This window comes from Poecile atricapillus, chromosome Z, assembly GCF_030490865.1.
Source record: "Poecile atricapillus isolate bPoeAtr1 chromosome Z, bPoeAtr1.hap1, whole genome shotgun sequence".
Taxonomy (NCBI): Eukaryota; Metazoa; Chordata; class Aves; order Passeriformes; family Paridae; genus Poecile; species Poecile atricapillus.
Window position 1 is genome coordinate 138016722 of NC_081289.1, and position 18055 is coordinate 138034776.

Consider the following 18055-nt stretch of genomic DNA (forward strand, 5'->3'; position numbering starts at 1 on the left):
GGGACACAGCTCATCTGGCCTTTGCAGCATCCCACCATAAGAGGTGGTGAGCTCATGTCCTTTGCTGTTAATTCTGCTGTCCCTTTTGCCACTATCAGATCTGAGTTTCTTCTTATGGTGGCCAGCTAGGCTGTTGCTCTAATTCTGCTTTTCCCATTCCTATCTCCTATGCAGAGAAGCAGAGGGAGCTGGCTCGGAAGGGCTCCCTGAAGAATGGCAACATGGGAAGCCCAGTTAATCAGCAGCCCAAGAAGAACAATGTGATGGCACGAACAAGGTAAAGGACTGGAGAAGTACTGGCAGCTGTGCTCTGAGCTGCAGTTCCTAATGGTCCTGGGGTGGTCAGGGACAGTGTTCATTGCATTTGCCTTCTGCCAGCCACACTGCAAGAGCAGTGATGGTTCTTCCTGGAGCTGGTGGGCCCAAATGCTCTGTGCTGTGTTGCATCCCAGCCCCTGGGAAGATGCAGGGACAGCTGAGCCCAGGACCAGGTAGCACAGCCTGCAGAAGGCAGAGGCAGCCCAGCCAGGTTAAAATGAGAGCATTTATAGAGCCATCCTGCAGGTTCTGAGTGGTCCAGGTAACACCTAATCCTGCCAGTGGGGGAGGAGCTGTGCTGCTTCATGAAACACATACTGGTTTAGAGCTTAGTTCTGCCTTGGTTGCTTTTGTCAGCATAAGTTCCACTGCTCCTTTTTGAGGGTGACCCGTTCTGCTACTGACAGATTTAATGAAGGCTTGTAAATAATCCCATCTCTGTATGCCTTTCTATACACCTCCTCCACCCTTGGAACAGCACAGTCACACTTTGCTGGAGATACTTTGGAAGAGCTGTGTAAAAGAGTATTAGGCAGTGCTACAACCTGCTGTAAACACAGACATGCTGAGCTGAATATTTTCCTTTAGAGTATTTTTATTTTTTTCCACACAGCACACCAATGTATTACTTACCTATGTTCAGAAGCAAAGAAACCCTGTGAGCCCACAGGACTGCATGCTTTACATGCTGCTGGAAAGGTGGCAGGTTTTAGTGGAGGACCTCACTTGAAATGGTGGAGGAATCTGCAGAATGCTGGATGTTTACTGATGAATGGGAAAGTCGCCTGGATAACCATATATTAGGTAGAATAGGAGCTGCAGGTCAGAGCCTCTCTATGTAACAATGCATCTGAGAGATGAGATTTCTTGTTCACACTAGTTCCCCAGACCCAAAATACTAGTCATAAATCCTGACAGGACCATGTCAACTTTCAGTTATAGGCCCCTGAAATACATGTGGAATATGCTGCATTGCTTCCTCTCTGTGTTCAGGTGTTGAGGCCATATAAAAGAGCCAGACCCTTCATGTCAGCAAGAAATTCAGGAACTGTGCTCAGCTGGGTTTTCCATGCCCACTGTTTGTCATTATCTTTCAAGTACATTCTGGAAAAACTTATTTTCTTTTGGCAATAGGCTGCAAGCTAGCATCCTGAGAGGAATGGTAGCAGATTTGCTGCTTGAGGGGTTTAAAAACAGTGAAATTAGCGGAGGAAGATAATAAGGGAGAGAAGATGGGATAAATAGAGGTATTTACCTGTAACATGAGTGAATTTTCCATGGAGAGATTGTTGTTTCCAAGCTGCTGATGGAAAGAGCAGAGCGGTGACACCTATTGACAAAAGATTTCAAACAGCCAGCTCAGTTTTATTTCACTTAAGGACATCTGAGCACCTCTGAATGGTTCGGTCTGTCTTGTCACAGACTGGGCAACAGCAGCAAGGCAGAAATGCCACAAGCTTGTTCAAGCAGCTTCTCACAGGGTAACAGTTGGGATGTATATATATATATATATATATATATATGTGTGTGTGTATATATATATATATGTATTTAAAAAATGGGATATATTCCAGGAGGATACACTGAAAAACTTCCAGATTATGATTTAAATCTGAACTGTTGGCTTCCTCAGGTCTCTGCAGGAGAATAAGCTAAAGCCATTTTGCCATTTTCCCCTTTTTGACAGTTCTGCTCTTCTCATCAAATATATTTTCCTTTGTGCTTTGCCTCTCCTAGTCTCTACTCCACCTCCTCCTTCCTCCCCAAGGCCTCTGTTATTCTGTATTATCCCTGTGGATTTCTGACATCCAGCCTCTAGTACAAGGTTGCCTTCACCATTCAGTCCTCTTCTGGGACAAGGGTGCAGCCAGCCTTACAGGTGAGAGTAATTGGATCCATAACACTCTCAGTCTCCGTAAAAGCAAATTAAATGTGAATGAGGTAGGGGTGATGCTGCATTCTTTCTATGAGCAGAGACAGAGCCCACAACACCATCCACACCACTTGAACACAGCTGGATGCTACAGTCCACTCAGGGTGACCTAAACTTGGACCTTGTGGTCCAACTTGTGTTGCTTCAAGTGAGCACAAACACAAAGACAAAGAAGCTTAAACCGGGACAGCTGCGGAAAAAGCAGCTACCACAGCTACCCAACTTTATTCCAAGGACATTGGGAAGTGAAAATAAGGACAGTAAGGATGTGAGGGAAGGACTTAAATCAGGGGCAGAGACACTATAACAATTTTTGTTTGTTGCAGTTAAATTGAAGTTTTTTATTATTAAGGAAAAAGACATTTCTCAAGAAGAAGATGTAGTGGGAGTTTTTTTCATCAAGTAAATATTACCACAGTGTTCTCCTCCTAGATCCTAGAAAGTGCTTTGTTCACTGATGATTTAATAACAACTGTCAGTGAGTATATATGGAGCAGGAACTGTAAAACTGGAGAGTGAAAACAGGAGTCAGTACTTCTGGTATCTGTATGGGCAAACTTGTACTGCCAGATCTCAGATTCAGTTCCAGACATCTTTACTTCTTGCCTTCCTGCCTACATACCTCAGGAGCAGAAGGACTGTCCCCGTTCTGTGAGGAGGGCTACTGAATTTTGCAGGTGGATCCCATTTTCTCCAGTCCCCTGGTGCAGCAGTTTGGAAAGTCTCCATCAGGTTTTAAATTAATTTATTTAATTTATGTTTCAATTAACACAGCAAGAAAGTATAACTTATTGTGAACCTATATATCTGCTTTGTTATAGGATTTGATATATCTTACTCTCCCTGAGCTTGCCCACTGACAGTGCTTGCCAGGACTTCTAAAATTGTTAGTGGGTTGCTGCAATTTTCTGCACAGAAGGAGAAAAGCATTTCAGGAAGTTAGAGAATAGTTGGAGCATGGATGAGATGGATTATCATCTTTAGATTTCTATGTCTTAAACTCTTAATGAAGCATCATTGTGTGTTGTTAAAGACTACCTGGGAGAAAACCTCTGTTAACTCATTGAAAGAGAAGATTTTTGTTGCTCTTGTGGTTCTTACCTGGTGAACAAAGAATCTTACTCCATTTTCTGGGTTTAGTTAATCTTATTTTAAATGTGAACCGAACTATTTTTGCAATTTTTTGGATGCAAGAACTCTCTTGTGAACAAGATACCATTGTATTAACACATTTTCCTTATCCTAGAAGTTCTGAAGCCTCACTCTGTTTCACAAACTCTCACAGGCAGTTAAAGGTGCAGAGTCATCCTCAGCCTTTGTAACATTTCTGATTAACTGGAAGTCATCACTAAAAAAATGGAATTTAAAAAGTGTTGGTCTGACTGGTTTCTTATGCTGGGCACAGCAGCTCAGATTTCTAATATTACTGAATTTAGGACTGAGACCTCAAAAGTGTTGTGTTTCCAGGGGCCTGGGTAGAGAATCAGAAAGAGGCACCACATAATATCCCTGATGTCCAATAGCAGAACATTGGGATCACTGGGCCTCTGGCTTCCCCTGGCCTCCTTCTCCTATGTACTTCCTGCTGGTGTCAGGTACCCTTGCCAGGAAAAAACAGGCAACACAAAAATGAGCAATCTGATATGACAAGCAGTGCTAGCCAAACAGGTTCACCAGAATGAAGTACAGAGTGTCCTGATTTTTTTTTTTTCTTTAATCTTCCAGGAAGGCGTGTGTTCCCAAAGCATGCCCAGTGTTAATCCCTGTGAAACTACTGTAGGCTACCCAGAGACGGAGCTTGCTCCCTCTGAATTGCACCCATTTAAACATCTTCACCAATAAATGGGGGCTTGCAAAGAAGTGAAATGGGGAAAGCCAACTATCATATAGCTTTACCCTAGGCAGTGTGTGGTGCTGAGCTTTACTGTGTGGTTAATGGACAACATTTAATTATTTCAGGCTCGTCGTTCCAAATAAGGGCTACTCGTCGCTAGACCAGAGTCCAGATGAAAAACCCCTGGTAGCCCTGGATACAGACAGGTATGCAAAAGGTTAAAAAGGTGATATACATGACAGTTTAAGTGAGTTTTCATGCCAGAGGGCAGCACTCACACTCTTCCCTCCACTGTTCCCTCTGACCTATGCACTTCGTGTGAGAACAAGTGAGAAGAGCTTTGAGAAAAGAGGACTGTGATGGAAAGATCTGAGGGTCACAGATGAAAGCTGCCCTGCAGGCTCCCTTGATGTAACTTCTCTGTGCCTCAAGAACAGTTTCATGGCACAAGAAGGATAGGGCTAAGTGGGGAATACAGGTCTCATCTAACCAATTTCTTCTTTGCTGTATCTTGTACTTCCCTGCAGTGATGATGACTTTGATATGTCCAGATATTCCTCCTCGGGATACTCATCAGCTGAGGTGAGTTATACTCTCTCCTGCCGTCCTTGCCATGAATGCAAATAACAGAGCAGCCAGAAATGGCTTAAGAGTGGCCTTGCACAGGCAGAAATGGCTACATAACAAATTTAGTAGTGGTATAGACTCCATGAGTCTGGAAGAAGGGGCCATGGCAGAAATGGTGTCATGTTGCTTTCTTCCCTGGTGATCCAATTAGCTCCATATCCTCACTGCCACGGCACAGAGATCTGCCCATCAGCAGTTTTCACAGCTACCTTTGGTTTCACTCAAACTTTCCCTCATTCTGCTTAGTCCTGAAGTGACCCATGAAGTGTAAAAGCATCATCTTGTCTGCCATGGCAGCTCAGCAGCTATATGCATGCCAAGGACACAAATAAAGGATCTGAGTGTGTGCTGTGATTTCCAGTTATTGGAATGGTCAGGGTCACCCAGTGTGTGTTTACTTGGAGCAAGCAGAAATTCCAGGGAGGACTTGCAGATATGAACTCTTGCCCTTTCAAAGAGAAAAAGCAGGAAGCTCTGGCTTGTTAGTCCCTGTGCATTGTTTCTGAGTACATTCCTGAACTCCCTCATGAATTTGTTGCTCAGCCTCTGGTTACTACTTCTGCAGGATTTTGTATCCAAGGTGCTGAGCAGCCATTCTGCCCACAAACTGCTCAGAACTCTTCCCCCTTGTATATCTTTCTTGGAAAAAATACCTCTGAAACCCTGGGAAACAGCCAAGAGCAGTGAGCATATCAGATGATCGGAGCTGTTTCTGTGCCCTGACGAAGGGTTGTTTATACGCATCCAGTTAGACAGCACTTGAATCTGAGATCACAGAGCCAAACTTTACTGTCTTTTAACTGCTACAGTGTGCCCCAAACTGAGAGGGGGGACTGTCTGTCTGCCAGTAAATATTATTATTACATTACTGTAACTGAGGGTTTGTCCTCAGGGAAAAATTATTCCAGAACAAAGATATTCAGATATCTATCTATTCAAATATCCAGAACTCTAGATATTCCTATTCTGGAGAAGCTAGTACCCCCCGCTGACCTGAGGGACTAGGGGCAGAACTCCCAACTAGGACTGTGGGGCAGAAATACATTCCAGAATAGGGGACCTCCTTCATCTTCTGACCACCAGAAGTAAGAAGTCCCAAGTGTTTGACTCTTTGTCTCTTTGTCTGTAGCAGATCAACCAAGACTTGAACATCCAGCTGCTAAAGGATGGGTACCGGTTAGATGAGATCCCAGATGACGAGGACCTCGACCTAATCCCTCCTAAATCGGTCAACCCTACCTGCATGTGTTGCCAAGCCACCTCCTCCACCGCCTGTCACATCCAGTAGTGAGGCCGGCAGGCTGTGATCAGTGCTTTCCACTATAACTGTAAAACTTAACAGCCATTGCTTCCTCCTATGGTAGGACGTGCACCTCTTTGTGTTCATGGAGCCAGGAGAAACCAAAAAATTCATTTTATGATTGGTTGATAACTTATTTTAAACTATGGTAAAACAAAAGAGAAGTTGCTTAAAGTGCCAGGCAGTGCCTGGCAAAACTGACTGGTCTGAAGAGCGAATGCAGAGGGGTCCAGAGATACCTCCTTGGTTTGTTTAGGCACTGGGGATATTTTGTAAAGTGTCTTTTTCCAGAATGGGAAAGGTCAGGTGGGACTTCAGGTAATCCTGCCCACTGAAACCAATCCACCTGCAAGATTAGGGCAAGTTGGAGGTATCAAAGTGTTTTACCAATGAGAGGAAGTCAGTTCTTAATTCATTCACTAAATCTGTTTCATTTGCATAACCAAAATTATATTATAACTGGGGCACAGGAATGGGGACGGACCAGGGCATCCTTTCTTATGGCAAGGCTAGCCAGGACTAGCATGACACAATTCATTCACTTGCAAAAGGGACAAGTAGGTGACATTTCACTGTGAGTCAGTACTAGCTAGAGCTGTTGTGTCACATAGTCAATGCAATCTACTCTTAGCGCCACATTAAATTACCACCAAAGACATCAGATTCGATCTGCAATCCACTCATGCACTTCAAGGATGTGCTTATTGCCCAGGAATACCAACCATGCTTGTGACTTCAGTTCAGTCACGTATTCTGACTTCAGCCTGTATTTAATCCCTGTGCAACCCATCTCTTTCCAAAAATCTTAAACTTTGTTCAACTGAGAAGAAATTAATCCTGCATGAGTCAGGACTACATGCCTGAACTGCAGTGCTGGAAAAGCTAGTTGAAGAAAGCACATTTTAACAGTGCTTGACTCTTGATATTCTCTTGACACCATGTCTCTGGGTGCCTGTGGGAGAGACTCGTTAATGCTGAAGTCATCAGTGTGGTGGGGTCAGGCTTGAGAGGAATTTTCAGCAACAGCAGAGTTATGAACAGCTTCAGCTAGAAGATGCCCATGAGCAGAAACTACTGTTCACCCCCACTTGTGAGCCAGACATGGTCCCAGGTCAGGAGCAGTTGCGTTTTATTTGGTGCTGGTAGTGTTTGGAAACCTGTTACATTAGATTGCTGGCCTGAGCTCCCCGTTCACCAGCAGATTGTTTTGAATCCAGAAATCGCTTCTGGAATTACGGAACGTGTCCTCCCACTGGCTTCAGCATATACAAGGGATAGGCTGGCATTTTTCTTGGTGTTGAAATCTTTTGCAACAGGCACAATTCTACTGTTTTCCTGGCATTTCAGGAAGAAGGACCACCTGCTTTGTAGCCTAGGAGAGGAAAAAAATGAGGGCAGTTCTGAGCTTCCCATCAGAATTATGAAATACAAAGCAGAGCCTGAGCTGCACCACAACAGACAGATTCCCCCATCTGAAATCTATATGAAGCAAGCTGAGTCTTTAAGAGGTCCTATTCATAATTAGCAGATTTTTTTAACATCCTGGGGATTTATTCTGGGCAGTGCAAAGCCTGATACCAGTTACAGCATGAGTGAAAGAAAAGTCACACAAGATTCCCAGGCTTACTTGATGGTATTGACAACTTTTAAAGCTGTGCTTGTCACCTCTGCTAAAACAACATGCTGCCACCCTGGTTCCAGGCCATAGAAAGAGGATTTGAACGGTGCTGTTTACTGAGCATCCCTGCCTCTTCATGCAGAAGTGATGGTTAACTTGTCAACTCATGTAGGGATAGTGTTCTTCAAGTGAATTCATCTCCTTTTCTCACTACCTGGTAGTGCTGAGGGGGAATATTTCCAAAATACAACTCAGGTTGAGGTTATCAAGTTGTCTGGAGCTGGGGTAAGTAGAGGGTAGAGAGAAAGATAAAAGAGAAAACCATCCCTTAAGGAGTCTTTTTTAATGGGGAATGTAGTCAAAACCTAATAGAAATATCATGGTCAAACCAAATCCTATAGGACATGACGAAGGCTCTTTAAATCTTCACTCTTCTGGAGAGGGACTTTGCAGTTCAGCACTGGTATCATGGAATGTCTTCATCACATTTATCCTCCTGAGTCAGTCTCTGTGCCTTCCACCCAGGCCACACACCCTCAGCCTTTCCCACAGCCCTTGCTCAGGAGCTCAGAGCATTTTGGAATGCCTGCTAGAGCAACATGCCACCTCTTCACCTGGGACAGCCACTGAGGGCTGCACATCCCACAGGTTTCCATCATGCTGCCATCATAGAATCATGCCATCATCTAGGTTCAAAAACATCCTTAAGATCACTGAGTCCAGCTATAACCAAGCAATGTCCTGTTCAGTCTAGGACAGAATGAGGCTTGCTGTCACTGTTATCTCTCAGAGTTAACACCTCTTCTACGAGGGACAGACTTCCACTTAGTGGACTTGGCAGTGCTGGATTAATAGCTGGATTCTATATGATCTTAAAGGTCTTTTCCAATATGAGTGATTCTATGACATCCACTGTCCCATAGCACCATGACCAAGTCCTTTAATTGTCCCTGTTGCTGTTTTATGCCTGCCATGTGCCCTGAGTCATTCCCCAACCCTGCAACTGCCTTCAGCCCTTTGCATTTTGTGATGTGCATCTGCTTCTAGATGAGGGAGGGAGATTAATTCACATGCTCCATCCTGTGCTTCCTCCAAATACAAACTGAAGCACAACTCAAGCATTTTTGCCTGTGCATAGAAGGAGTTGGTTGCAGAAATAGTTGGTTTGGCATGACAGTACGGGACCATAAAATGGCAATTTTTTGGCTTCTCCTCTCTATGCTTTGTGTTCATATATTTTATTAGGGGAATAATGTAGAGAGGGTGGGGAAAAGTAGTTAGCTGTGTAGGGTTGTTATCAGAAAGGCTGAGTGGCTTAAAGCAATGCACATGTGGCTGTCATAGAAAACTGAACACTAACCCTTCTGAACTGCAGCCCCTTCAGCAGAATATGACCATGCAGCATGTTTGTATTATGGAGTATTGAGGACTGCCCATCGGTATGTATCAACCACAGATGAGGCTGGTTCCCCCTGTCTGGTCTCATGTTCAGACCTTTGCTTAAGCCAGCAGGTTTTCTGTGTGCCCTCAGAGTCACAGAATGGGTAAGGCCAGAAGGGGCCACAGTAGGATCATCTGATCCAGCCTTTCTGCTCAAACAACCCTTGTTGGAGGTTATGCTGTGGTGATTTCCTGGGAAGGTATGGAGATAGATGGCTATCCTGGCACTGCTCTCCTTAGACCAGTTTCTGCCACCATGGCCAGAAGAAGGCAGAAGGCAAGAGCACAGACTCTGACTCTATCACAGCATTTCTACAAAATCTACAGAGCTTCTGGGTGCTCTCCTAAATGCAGATGGCATGCAAGAAAGAAAATGGTTCCTTCCTCCAGTTTTTTTCACCAAACAAGATGGCCCTCTTAGGCCACATTTTCAATCCAAAGTTGTACAGAAAACCAAGGGGAGGAACACCATGGAGTATGAAATGCTGTGTTGCTGTCTACCTAAATTACCATGTAAACAGGATGTAAGGATAGTGATGCTCGTGCCTCCACAATGGAATTTGCATTTGATGCCTCCTAAAGCCAGACTGGGTTTTTGTTAGGATTTTATGTAATGTCAGTCACCAAATATCTGAGTTTCAGCAAATTCTTTTCTTTTATCAGCTGTTAATATGATAAAATATCAGCTAGTATCCTTTAATGTGAACTGGATTTGAACTCTAGGGTCTCAGTACTCTGTTCCCTCTCTCTTGTCTGCAAATTCCACATTTCCAGATGTCTTTGGGAGGAGGAACATCCTTCTAGTCTTGAGGAAGGTCCATAGATATCATGGTCATGTCTGCTTTCCTGGTGTTTGTAAATAAACTTAGGTTGAAAGGAGGCTGATGCCCATCCTGAAGGCTCATTTGATATCTTACCAGACACATCTTGAAGTCAACCCTTGGAAGAGCCACTGGGTGACATCTGACATTGCTGCATGCTTGTCCCTAACATGTGTTCTTGGTCATTAGATCTGCTGTGCTCTTCTGGCTGTCCTGCCTGCAGATGCCTTGCAACTGCAAAAGCAGGTGACCATTCCTGCTGCATGGACTTTGAAAGGGACTTCAGGATAGCTTCCCCACAGACAAGATGGACTCAGCTCCTTTTGGTTAGTTTCACCAGCTCTTGTCCCAAAAGGAGGCACCCACTGTATTCAGCAGTTCACTGGCTGGCACACAGGTCTGCAGACCTGAGCAGAATCCTTTCCTTTCCATGCACATTCTGATCCTGGGCTGGCCTCCAAGCTGTGCGGGAGAATGCAGGCTTGAAAAATGCAGTACCCTGTGTGTGACTCAACAGAAACATGAAGATGCTTTTGAAGAAATGAAGGACCCAGCTGGGCAACAGATGGAAAACAGGAAAAGGAAAACAAGCAATAACTAGAAAGATTGCCAAGTGCTGTCTTGGCCTAGGGCAGATCCCAGTAGTCCAAGCTAATCTGTCTCAGTGCAGTGCCGATGCCAGTAGGGAGCAAAGTTTGCTTTCAGATACACACTGGTACACACCAGAAACACCCTGTCCCTGAGCTGTCACTGCAGCCAAATACAGCCCTAGCAAGTCTGCTGGACTGTTAGAACACAAAAGTGAGATCTGGGGTCCTTGCTGCTGTTGGTATTTGCTCTAACCTCTGGGAAGTCACATCGCTTCTTGATATCCATTCCCTTCTGGAGCACATGGGAGAAATCTGCCTTCCCAAAGTGCTACCAGGTCCTGCATGGATACTGCCAAGTGTGAGAGGTACCATTGATAGGACAGTCCTGCAAGCAGGATGTGAATACCATGCTATAGGAATTTAATTCCTGTTTTCAAAGTACTACTCTGCTTACACTCTGTTTACCATCTTCTGGTGTTCCTCACATCATGCCAGAATGCAGCGGGGTGGAGGTTAGTACAGAGGTTAAGTATCTTTGGAGAAAGATGTTTGTCAAGGATATGTTATCCAGTTCCTTGGCAGTTGGTTCTTGCACAACTGATTTCTGAGTTTGCCTGCTCCCAGAGGGAACATGTGCAAAGATTTGGTGGCCCAACAGCACCATCCACTGATAGCAGATTTAAGGAATTTAGGAGTGCAGCTTGGGATGGTGAGTAGTCATGAAGTGGAACAGAGGATTGAAAGGCTCATTTTTGGGATATTCTCATGGCAGTTTCATGCTCTTCCTTTTAGCAACCATGTGATCATCTTAGGCTTTAGATTGGTGGTTCTGCCTGGGCTCCTCCTTTGCTTTTCCATTCTCACTTCAAATCCACTTGGGGTATTGCCACTCTTACCTAGAATGTCATAGGCTTTGTCACCTGGCTGCTGCTTGGCTCAGCAAGCTTGGGCTGCATGTTCAAAAGCAACATCTGCAAAGAGGAGCAGTGCCATGGGGCTAGCTGAGAAGGCATGGAAAGGTCTTCATTTTAAGCTGCTTTTCACCTCTAGGCATACTTGTCTCTTTCTTTCAAGGCTCAGCTATGAGAGGGATTGCTCCAAACCACACCTCATCAGACAAACCCACCTTTGTTACAAAACTACACAAGACCTGGAGCAGAAGGGCTAGGAATTTAGTGTAAAGGGAGATTTTGTGGTCTGGAATTATCTACAGGTCAATGGAGGTTTCTCATAGGGGTTGTGGTCCATATTTTAACTTCCGGTATTATGCAGCTGAGCTGTCGCATTGCTTCCCAAAAATTACAGCTACATCCCTTCCTTTGCCCCACTTGACATTGCTGGCAGTCCCAGAATGACAGCAGCTGAACGCTGCCTGTGTGAGCACATCTGACAGCTTTCTGGAGAGGCAGAGGCTGGGGCTGACTGAGATCACACAGAGCACAGCCCCATTGCCCACGCCAGCATGCAGCAAACCGTGTCACAGAGCAGCACAGATGCCAGCATGACAGGTTGCAGCTTTCCCTGGTGCCTGTGGAGAGTAGCTTTTCCCATTGCTTTAAAGACCCATTTGCCACTGGCAGTGACTTTGAGCCTTTTGCTTTCTCTAAAAAGCTGCTCCAGCAAAAGGTGGATTTGCTTCTGGAAGGTGCCCACCTCACTGTTGGTGCTTGTCCTGTGGAGGTATTTCCATGATAACAAATGGTGATACAGGTGGTGGGATTGGATAAAGGAGTGGAAGGTACAAAATAAACCTCATTAAAATGTGACTGTTGCAGACTGTCACAGTGCAATAGGCACCAGGAAAAGAAAAGGCCACTTAAAGGCCTTTAAGTCCCATACCTGCTGAGATATTTATCCTCCTGGAGCAGCATTTCTCCCCTGGCTGATCATGCAGCTGTCCCAGATGAGCTCCCTTGGGAAGCACTGTTCTTCACCCAGGCTGCCTTTTTGCTTTTGCAACCTAAATAAGCTGCAACTCCATTTGGTACCCACCTTCCTCAAGCCTCCATGATTTGGGAGACACAGTTTGTTGAGAGATGTAATACACATGGAAAGAGCTGAAAATCTTGGGCAAGCACTCTTGATGACACACCTTCATGTCCACCCCCAGTCCACAGATTTGTTTGTTCAGTTTCTTTGCATGGAGAAGCTGTGGTAGCAGCTGTTTTCAACTTGTGGCTGCCTCTGTCCTAAGACAAACCCCAGGCAAAAGTCAGGCCAGCTATAGGGCAATGAACACGATGGGGTGAGAATCAGACAGGAGGCTGGGATTTCTCTTCACCCACATGAAGGCTGTGGGGTTGAGGATTCACCAGGTTCATGCAAAACCTGGTGATATCCAGGCCACCAAGCCGGATGCCTTCACCCTCCTGGCCTCAGTGCTCTGGGTCCAGGTCTGCAGATCAGGTCCCAAACCTGCCAGCACACGTGCTCCTAGTGTGGGCTGGAGTCCTCCAGCAGAGGCCTTAGTGGGGAGCCTGTTGGCTCTACTCTTGCTGCACTGGGGCAGGGTGCTGTGAGACACTGGTGGGCCTGTAGTTCTGCCAGGAGAAAGACACTCTTGGAGGATGAAGTCTTTGCAGGGGAGACAATTCAGAAAGTTGGGTTTTTCCCCTCCCCTTTTTGCACTTTTTAAGCCCTTTTTACTCCTTCCACAGAGGTTATTGAACCTTCAGTTTAATAAGGGAGATGAGCTGCCATTAAATAGGTTTCTGAAGGGTCTGAAAGCAGGTGCTGGCTGGCATGCAGAGCTGGTCTTTACCTGATGTGATTTCCAGACCTCATTGTCCAACCTGTAGCAGAGTCACCTCATGAGCTGGGGTGGGAGGGTCAGCGCTGGCCATCATGCCAAACAGCCACGGCTTCCCAAACTGAAGAAGAATCAGACGAGGAAGTAGGGGAAGGAGCAACCGCAGTAGAAGGATAGCTAGTTGTCACAAGTAATCTTTGGTATCCGTGTCCAGTGGTTAGTCCTAGAATTGCAAGCCTTGTTATATTGCACACACATCCTCCTTCCTCTCCCCTTTTCTCAAAGCAGCCGTCGCCTTTTTTCCCCCTGCCCCGTGCACTAGTGATGAGCATCAGAGGCAGTTGCACCAAAGTGACTCTCAGCCCAGTTCTACATCCCCCTTTCCCACCCAAACCCAAGGCAACCCGGACAGTTGTTGGCCTTCACAAGTCTAGTAATTCCAGTTGGGTTTCTTTCCTTGTGTTTCATGGCTTCCTTCCCACACACTCTAGCAGGGCAGTACAGGAGGCTCTGACCATGTCCCAGGAAGTTTCTTTGCCCCCAGCAGCACCTTGCAGACATGCACCTTACTGGGAATGTACTGGGTCGATGCTGGTGAGATCTGGCACTGCCGATCTTGAATGGGTGGCAGCTGATGGGGATCCACCCGAAGAAGTTGGCAGAAAGTGGCTACTGTCCCTTTTCTTTTCTTTTTTGAGGGAGAGAGGGATTTTTTTGGCATTACAATTATTGTCCATCTTCCAGTGGCCAAGTTCTGGGCTGCATTAATAATTGGGGTTCATTTGCTGTCCAGGCAGGTGTGGAGCTCTGCACCAACCTTAATAGCAAATGTCATGGCTGTAGCCAGAGCCTGTGTACAGGATGGGTTTCTTCCATGCTGGCAAAGTACTTTCAGGAGGCTCCAGATGGACACTTCTGGCAGACAGAGAAACAGCACTCCTCCAAGTCCAAATCAAATCTGCACTTCCATTTTGTGTCCTCAACATGGAAAAAAATCAACCTAAGCAAATGCCTTCCAGGTCTCCATTCACCGTGTGGTGCCTGGTGCCCCAGGGGAAGGAGTAGTGGGAGGCATTTCAGGGTCACCAAAACCAAGATCCTTTTTGGATTTATTTAATGGAAATACATTTCAGGACGGGAGACCTCCCGATCTTTGTGTTAATCTCAAGAGCAGGAGATGAATTTCTGGCTGTCCTTGCATATAGTGAAATATAGCTGAAACAGCCAAACGCAAATAGAGTTAAATGTAGGGTTTGACCTGAGTAACCTTTTAATTAGGAAGATAAATTTGTTGTAGCTTGACCTTAGTCCTTGTTAGGAACCTGCTAATCATTTGACATGCAGAGTGTATTAATGCTGCACTTAACTTGGCCATTGTTTTTTTTATCTGGTTTTGGGAGTTTTTTCACTCCTGAAGCATCAATCTACATCTTGTATGGGTTTTATTTTGTTTCTTTTTTTCCCATTCAGATCATGTAGCACACTGTTGTACCTTTGTTCCCGTCTGTGTAGAGTATTGCCTTAAACAGATCAGTTGTGTTATGGTTTGTTTTGGGTTTTCTCTTTTTTACCATCAGTTTTATGCATTAATTTATTTTAAAATGTGGGGGTTTTTTTCAAAAACATGAAAAACGTGTATAATATTTTTTTTTAACATTTCCATTGCAGTATTTATCATTGTTACTGGTTGTGTGTAGTGTAACGGAATTAATGATATTAAAAAGCATACATATGAAAACCGGCCTGACAGCCTTTTTTTTTTCATTGGAGCCAACCAGGGCGAGGGGGTGTGGACTGCACCAGCTCCTCTGAGCTCCCAGCAGTCATAGATACTGAAACCAGGGATGCAGCCTTCATGCCATGGCCTGCTTGAACCCAGAAACAGTGGCTGCTGTGACATTTATGAATGGTCAAGGTAAATATTCCAGGACTGGCTAGCAACGTTTGGGAAACACAAGTCCACAAGCAGCAGGAAGGCACACAAGGCTGGACCCAGCCCCTGCATCTGGTCTGCAAGAAGCAGAAAAGACTGCTGCATCTGTACAACACCAGTGGGTAAAATAACCTTTTCTCCAGCCTTGCAGTTGTTCTGCCCCTCAAAGCTGTTGGCACAGGAGCCAAACCCTGATTTTAAAGTCCAATACTAGCAGCTGGAAAACCTGTGGACCACCAGGGACAGAGGACAGTCATGGAGGCCAATGGATCACACTGGCAACAAATCTGGTGCAGGATTAGTACCCCCACAACTGAGAGGTTTGGATTCCACCTCTGTACAGGGGTGCTCCCCAGACCAGTGTCCTGGGTTGGTCCAAGGCCAGGGATGGATCTGGGGCAGGGGTAGAGACTGCAGCCTTCCCCTCCCAGCCTCCCACTGACTCCCTGGAGGTGATGGGGCTGATGGAGAGCCTAAACCTGGCTCAACAGAGACCAGTACTGTGAAAATCAAGGACAGCTTGTTTTCTTCTTCTCTTAAGGGCACATAATTCACTTTTGCTGAGACCCACTCAAGTGTTCCAAGTTGTCCAGCAGCAAACCAGGCAGGGTTGGCATCCTCCCTCCCAAGATGGATGTGGGTCTGCAGCCATGAATCTGCCAAAATGAAGCAGCAGAGAGGCTGGAACAGAGAGGACAGCAGGGCTCTGAGTGGGCACTGTGTTACAGACCAGACCAGAGCAGGACTTGTCCTGTCCCCTTCCCTGCAGGGGCATGTCTGCTCAACTCCCCAGATCTGGAGAAAACAAATGCAGTTCATGCCACTCCCATTCTGGCATGACCCACCTGCCTCTGCACTGAGATGGATGAGGATTGCCCTCTCTGATTACAGAGACCATGACTTGGTATGGAACAGCAAACAGGATCACACAAATCCAGATTTTCATTAAAAAGGAGAGACACAGCAGGCAATAATTTGCCTGGCTATCTCATCAGGCTGGGCAGCTGCACTGGTGCTGTGGCACAGGCATTGGCTGCACTGGTATGGGGGTCTCTTCCTGCAGCTGGATTGCTGTAGGATTTCCAAGGAAATACAGAAGAAAAGCATTTGAAAAGCCACAATCACTGCTTCTGCACCTCCCAAAATAAAATTATCTTGACTATGACCAGCTGAAACTATTTCTTACCATTGTTAAGGCAGCTGCTGGCAGAAGGGGAGGGAGCTGGGAGCCAAGACAAAATGAGGAGGGTATGGCCCAAGAGGGATGTAGGCAGGAATTGCACTCAGGGAGCATGGCTATGGGACTGACAAAAAGCCACCAAATCCCACTGTTCCCATTCTATGGCATCACTGATCACATAACATCACCCTGGGCTGCAAGTGCTGACCCGCACCTGTCCCAGCAGGCTGCATGTTCCTCTTCTCTAAAAACCACAGGACCCGCAACAGCACTTGCACCAACTACTGCTTGCTGTGCTCTGTCAAAGAGACCATCCAGGACTGAGCTTCACAGGAGCTCTGGAAGTAGAACAAGTTTGTAACACAGGTAAATCCTGCAGGAGGAGGAAACTTTGGCGTTCCTACACCTACTCAGTTGCAGATGCAGCAGGGTGGCACAAGGACTCGTGCGCAGAGTGCCTCGCTGAATCTCTGTAGTGTCGCAGTGTCATGCTCCCTGGTCAGGAAAGTGTTTCACACCTCATGGCATGTGCTTGCTGACTTGTCCTCTGGAGCTGCATCCTGCAGTGGCTTTGGTCTCTTAGAGCTGGCAGTCACCAGCAGAAGCTCTGACATGTCAGCCCTGTCCACGGATAAGCTTCAGAGTGTGCCAGGCACAAGATCTGCTGAAGAAGGAAAACTAAGGCAGTGACAGGGCTCATGCCAGGCTGCTGTGTGCCATGGTGATGATGGGGTTGTTCTGAGAGGTGCTGTAACACAGCTCCCTGACTTAGATGAGTTCCATCTGGTGGGTCCTCCATGCCAGGGGACCATGTGAAGGGCTGGGGAGAGCTCTGAGCACTGAAAAATCCCTCCCAGCCCTGGTCCTGCAGGAGGAGCCAGGCCCCACTCAAAGGGTGTCTGTGGGACACAGCTTTCCCCTCACAGGCTAAGAAGGTCACCAGCACTGAGGCAAAGCTCACTGCAAACCAGCTCATCTCTTGCAGCCTCATTACCATGTGCATTGTAATGAGGGAGCAAGCGGAGGGCATGGACAGGGATGTCACCACTGTGCAGGACAGAAATAGTGCATGCTACCAACCAGGCCCCTCTGCTCCATGAAAACCAGCCCCCTCAGGCCTTGCCAGGCGTAGGACATTGGTACAGCCCTGTAACTCCCCTCCCAAGCTCTGCTTGTCCCATTCCTGGCAGTCCCAGTGCACTCACCCCATCTCCCACTAGGCAAAGTGCTCAGATGTCTGTGGACACCCTGGATGCAAGGGCAGAGGAGACAGTGATGCCGTCCTCTGTCCCATGGTTTTGGGTGAGTGGGGAGCTTGCAGAAAGGATCACAGAATTGCTGTGACCCCCAAGAAAGTCTTGATGCTCAACTCTCCAGCTGCATTTCCAGCATTAGGTCCTGCCTGGTAATCAGTTTCACGGTGTCCTGAAGGCATGAAGGCAGATGCTGCCACTCTTCCCACTCCCTACTGTCTGTAGGGATTAACAATGCCTCCATTAAAAAATCCAAATCGAGCCAAGGTCAGCCCAAGTAGGTAACTGAGGTGGCAATGCAGGAGCACTACAGGAACACCACCATCAACCCTGCTACCTATCAGCCTGAGAGAAACTGGTTGTCCATCTCCAAAAGTTCTGCTAAGGTGCCAGCTGTCCTTCTGTGTCACAGAGAGCACACCTCCATGGGGTTGGGGGTCTGATGGTGCTGGCAGCGAG

General features: G+C 46.4%; 1 protein-coding gene across 3 annotated transcripts in view; it reads left to right on the forward strand.

Annotated features, from left to right (window-relative positions):
* The window catches only part of FAM219A (family with sequence similarity 219 member A), a 96432-nt gene extending 81464 nt beyond the window's left edge, over positions 1-14968 (forward strand). For 2 of the 3 annotated variants that reach the window (XM_058864891.1, XM_058864894.1), the window contains exons 3-6: positions 175-277; positions 4211-4291; positions 4613-4667; positions 5842-14968. In XM_058864891.1, the coding sequence (XP_058720874.1) occupies positions 175-277; positions 4211-4291; positions 4613-4667; positions 5842-6000 (398 nt within the window). In that variant the 3' untranslated portion in view covers positions 6001-14968. The remainder of the gene's footprint in view (positions 1-174; positions 278-4210; positions 4292-4612; positions 4668-5841) is intronic. The other variant, XM_058864893.1, reaches the window with a different exon arrangement.
* Positions 14969-18055: the final 3087 nt, after the last annotated feature.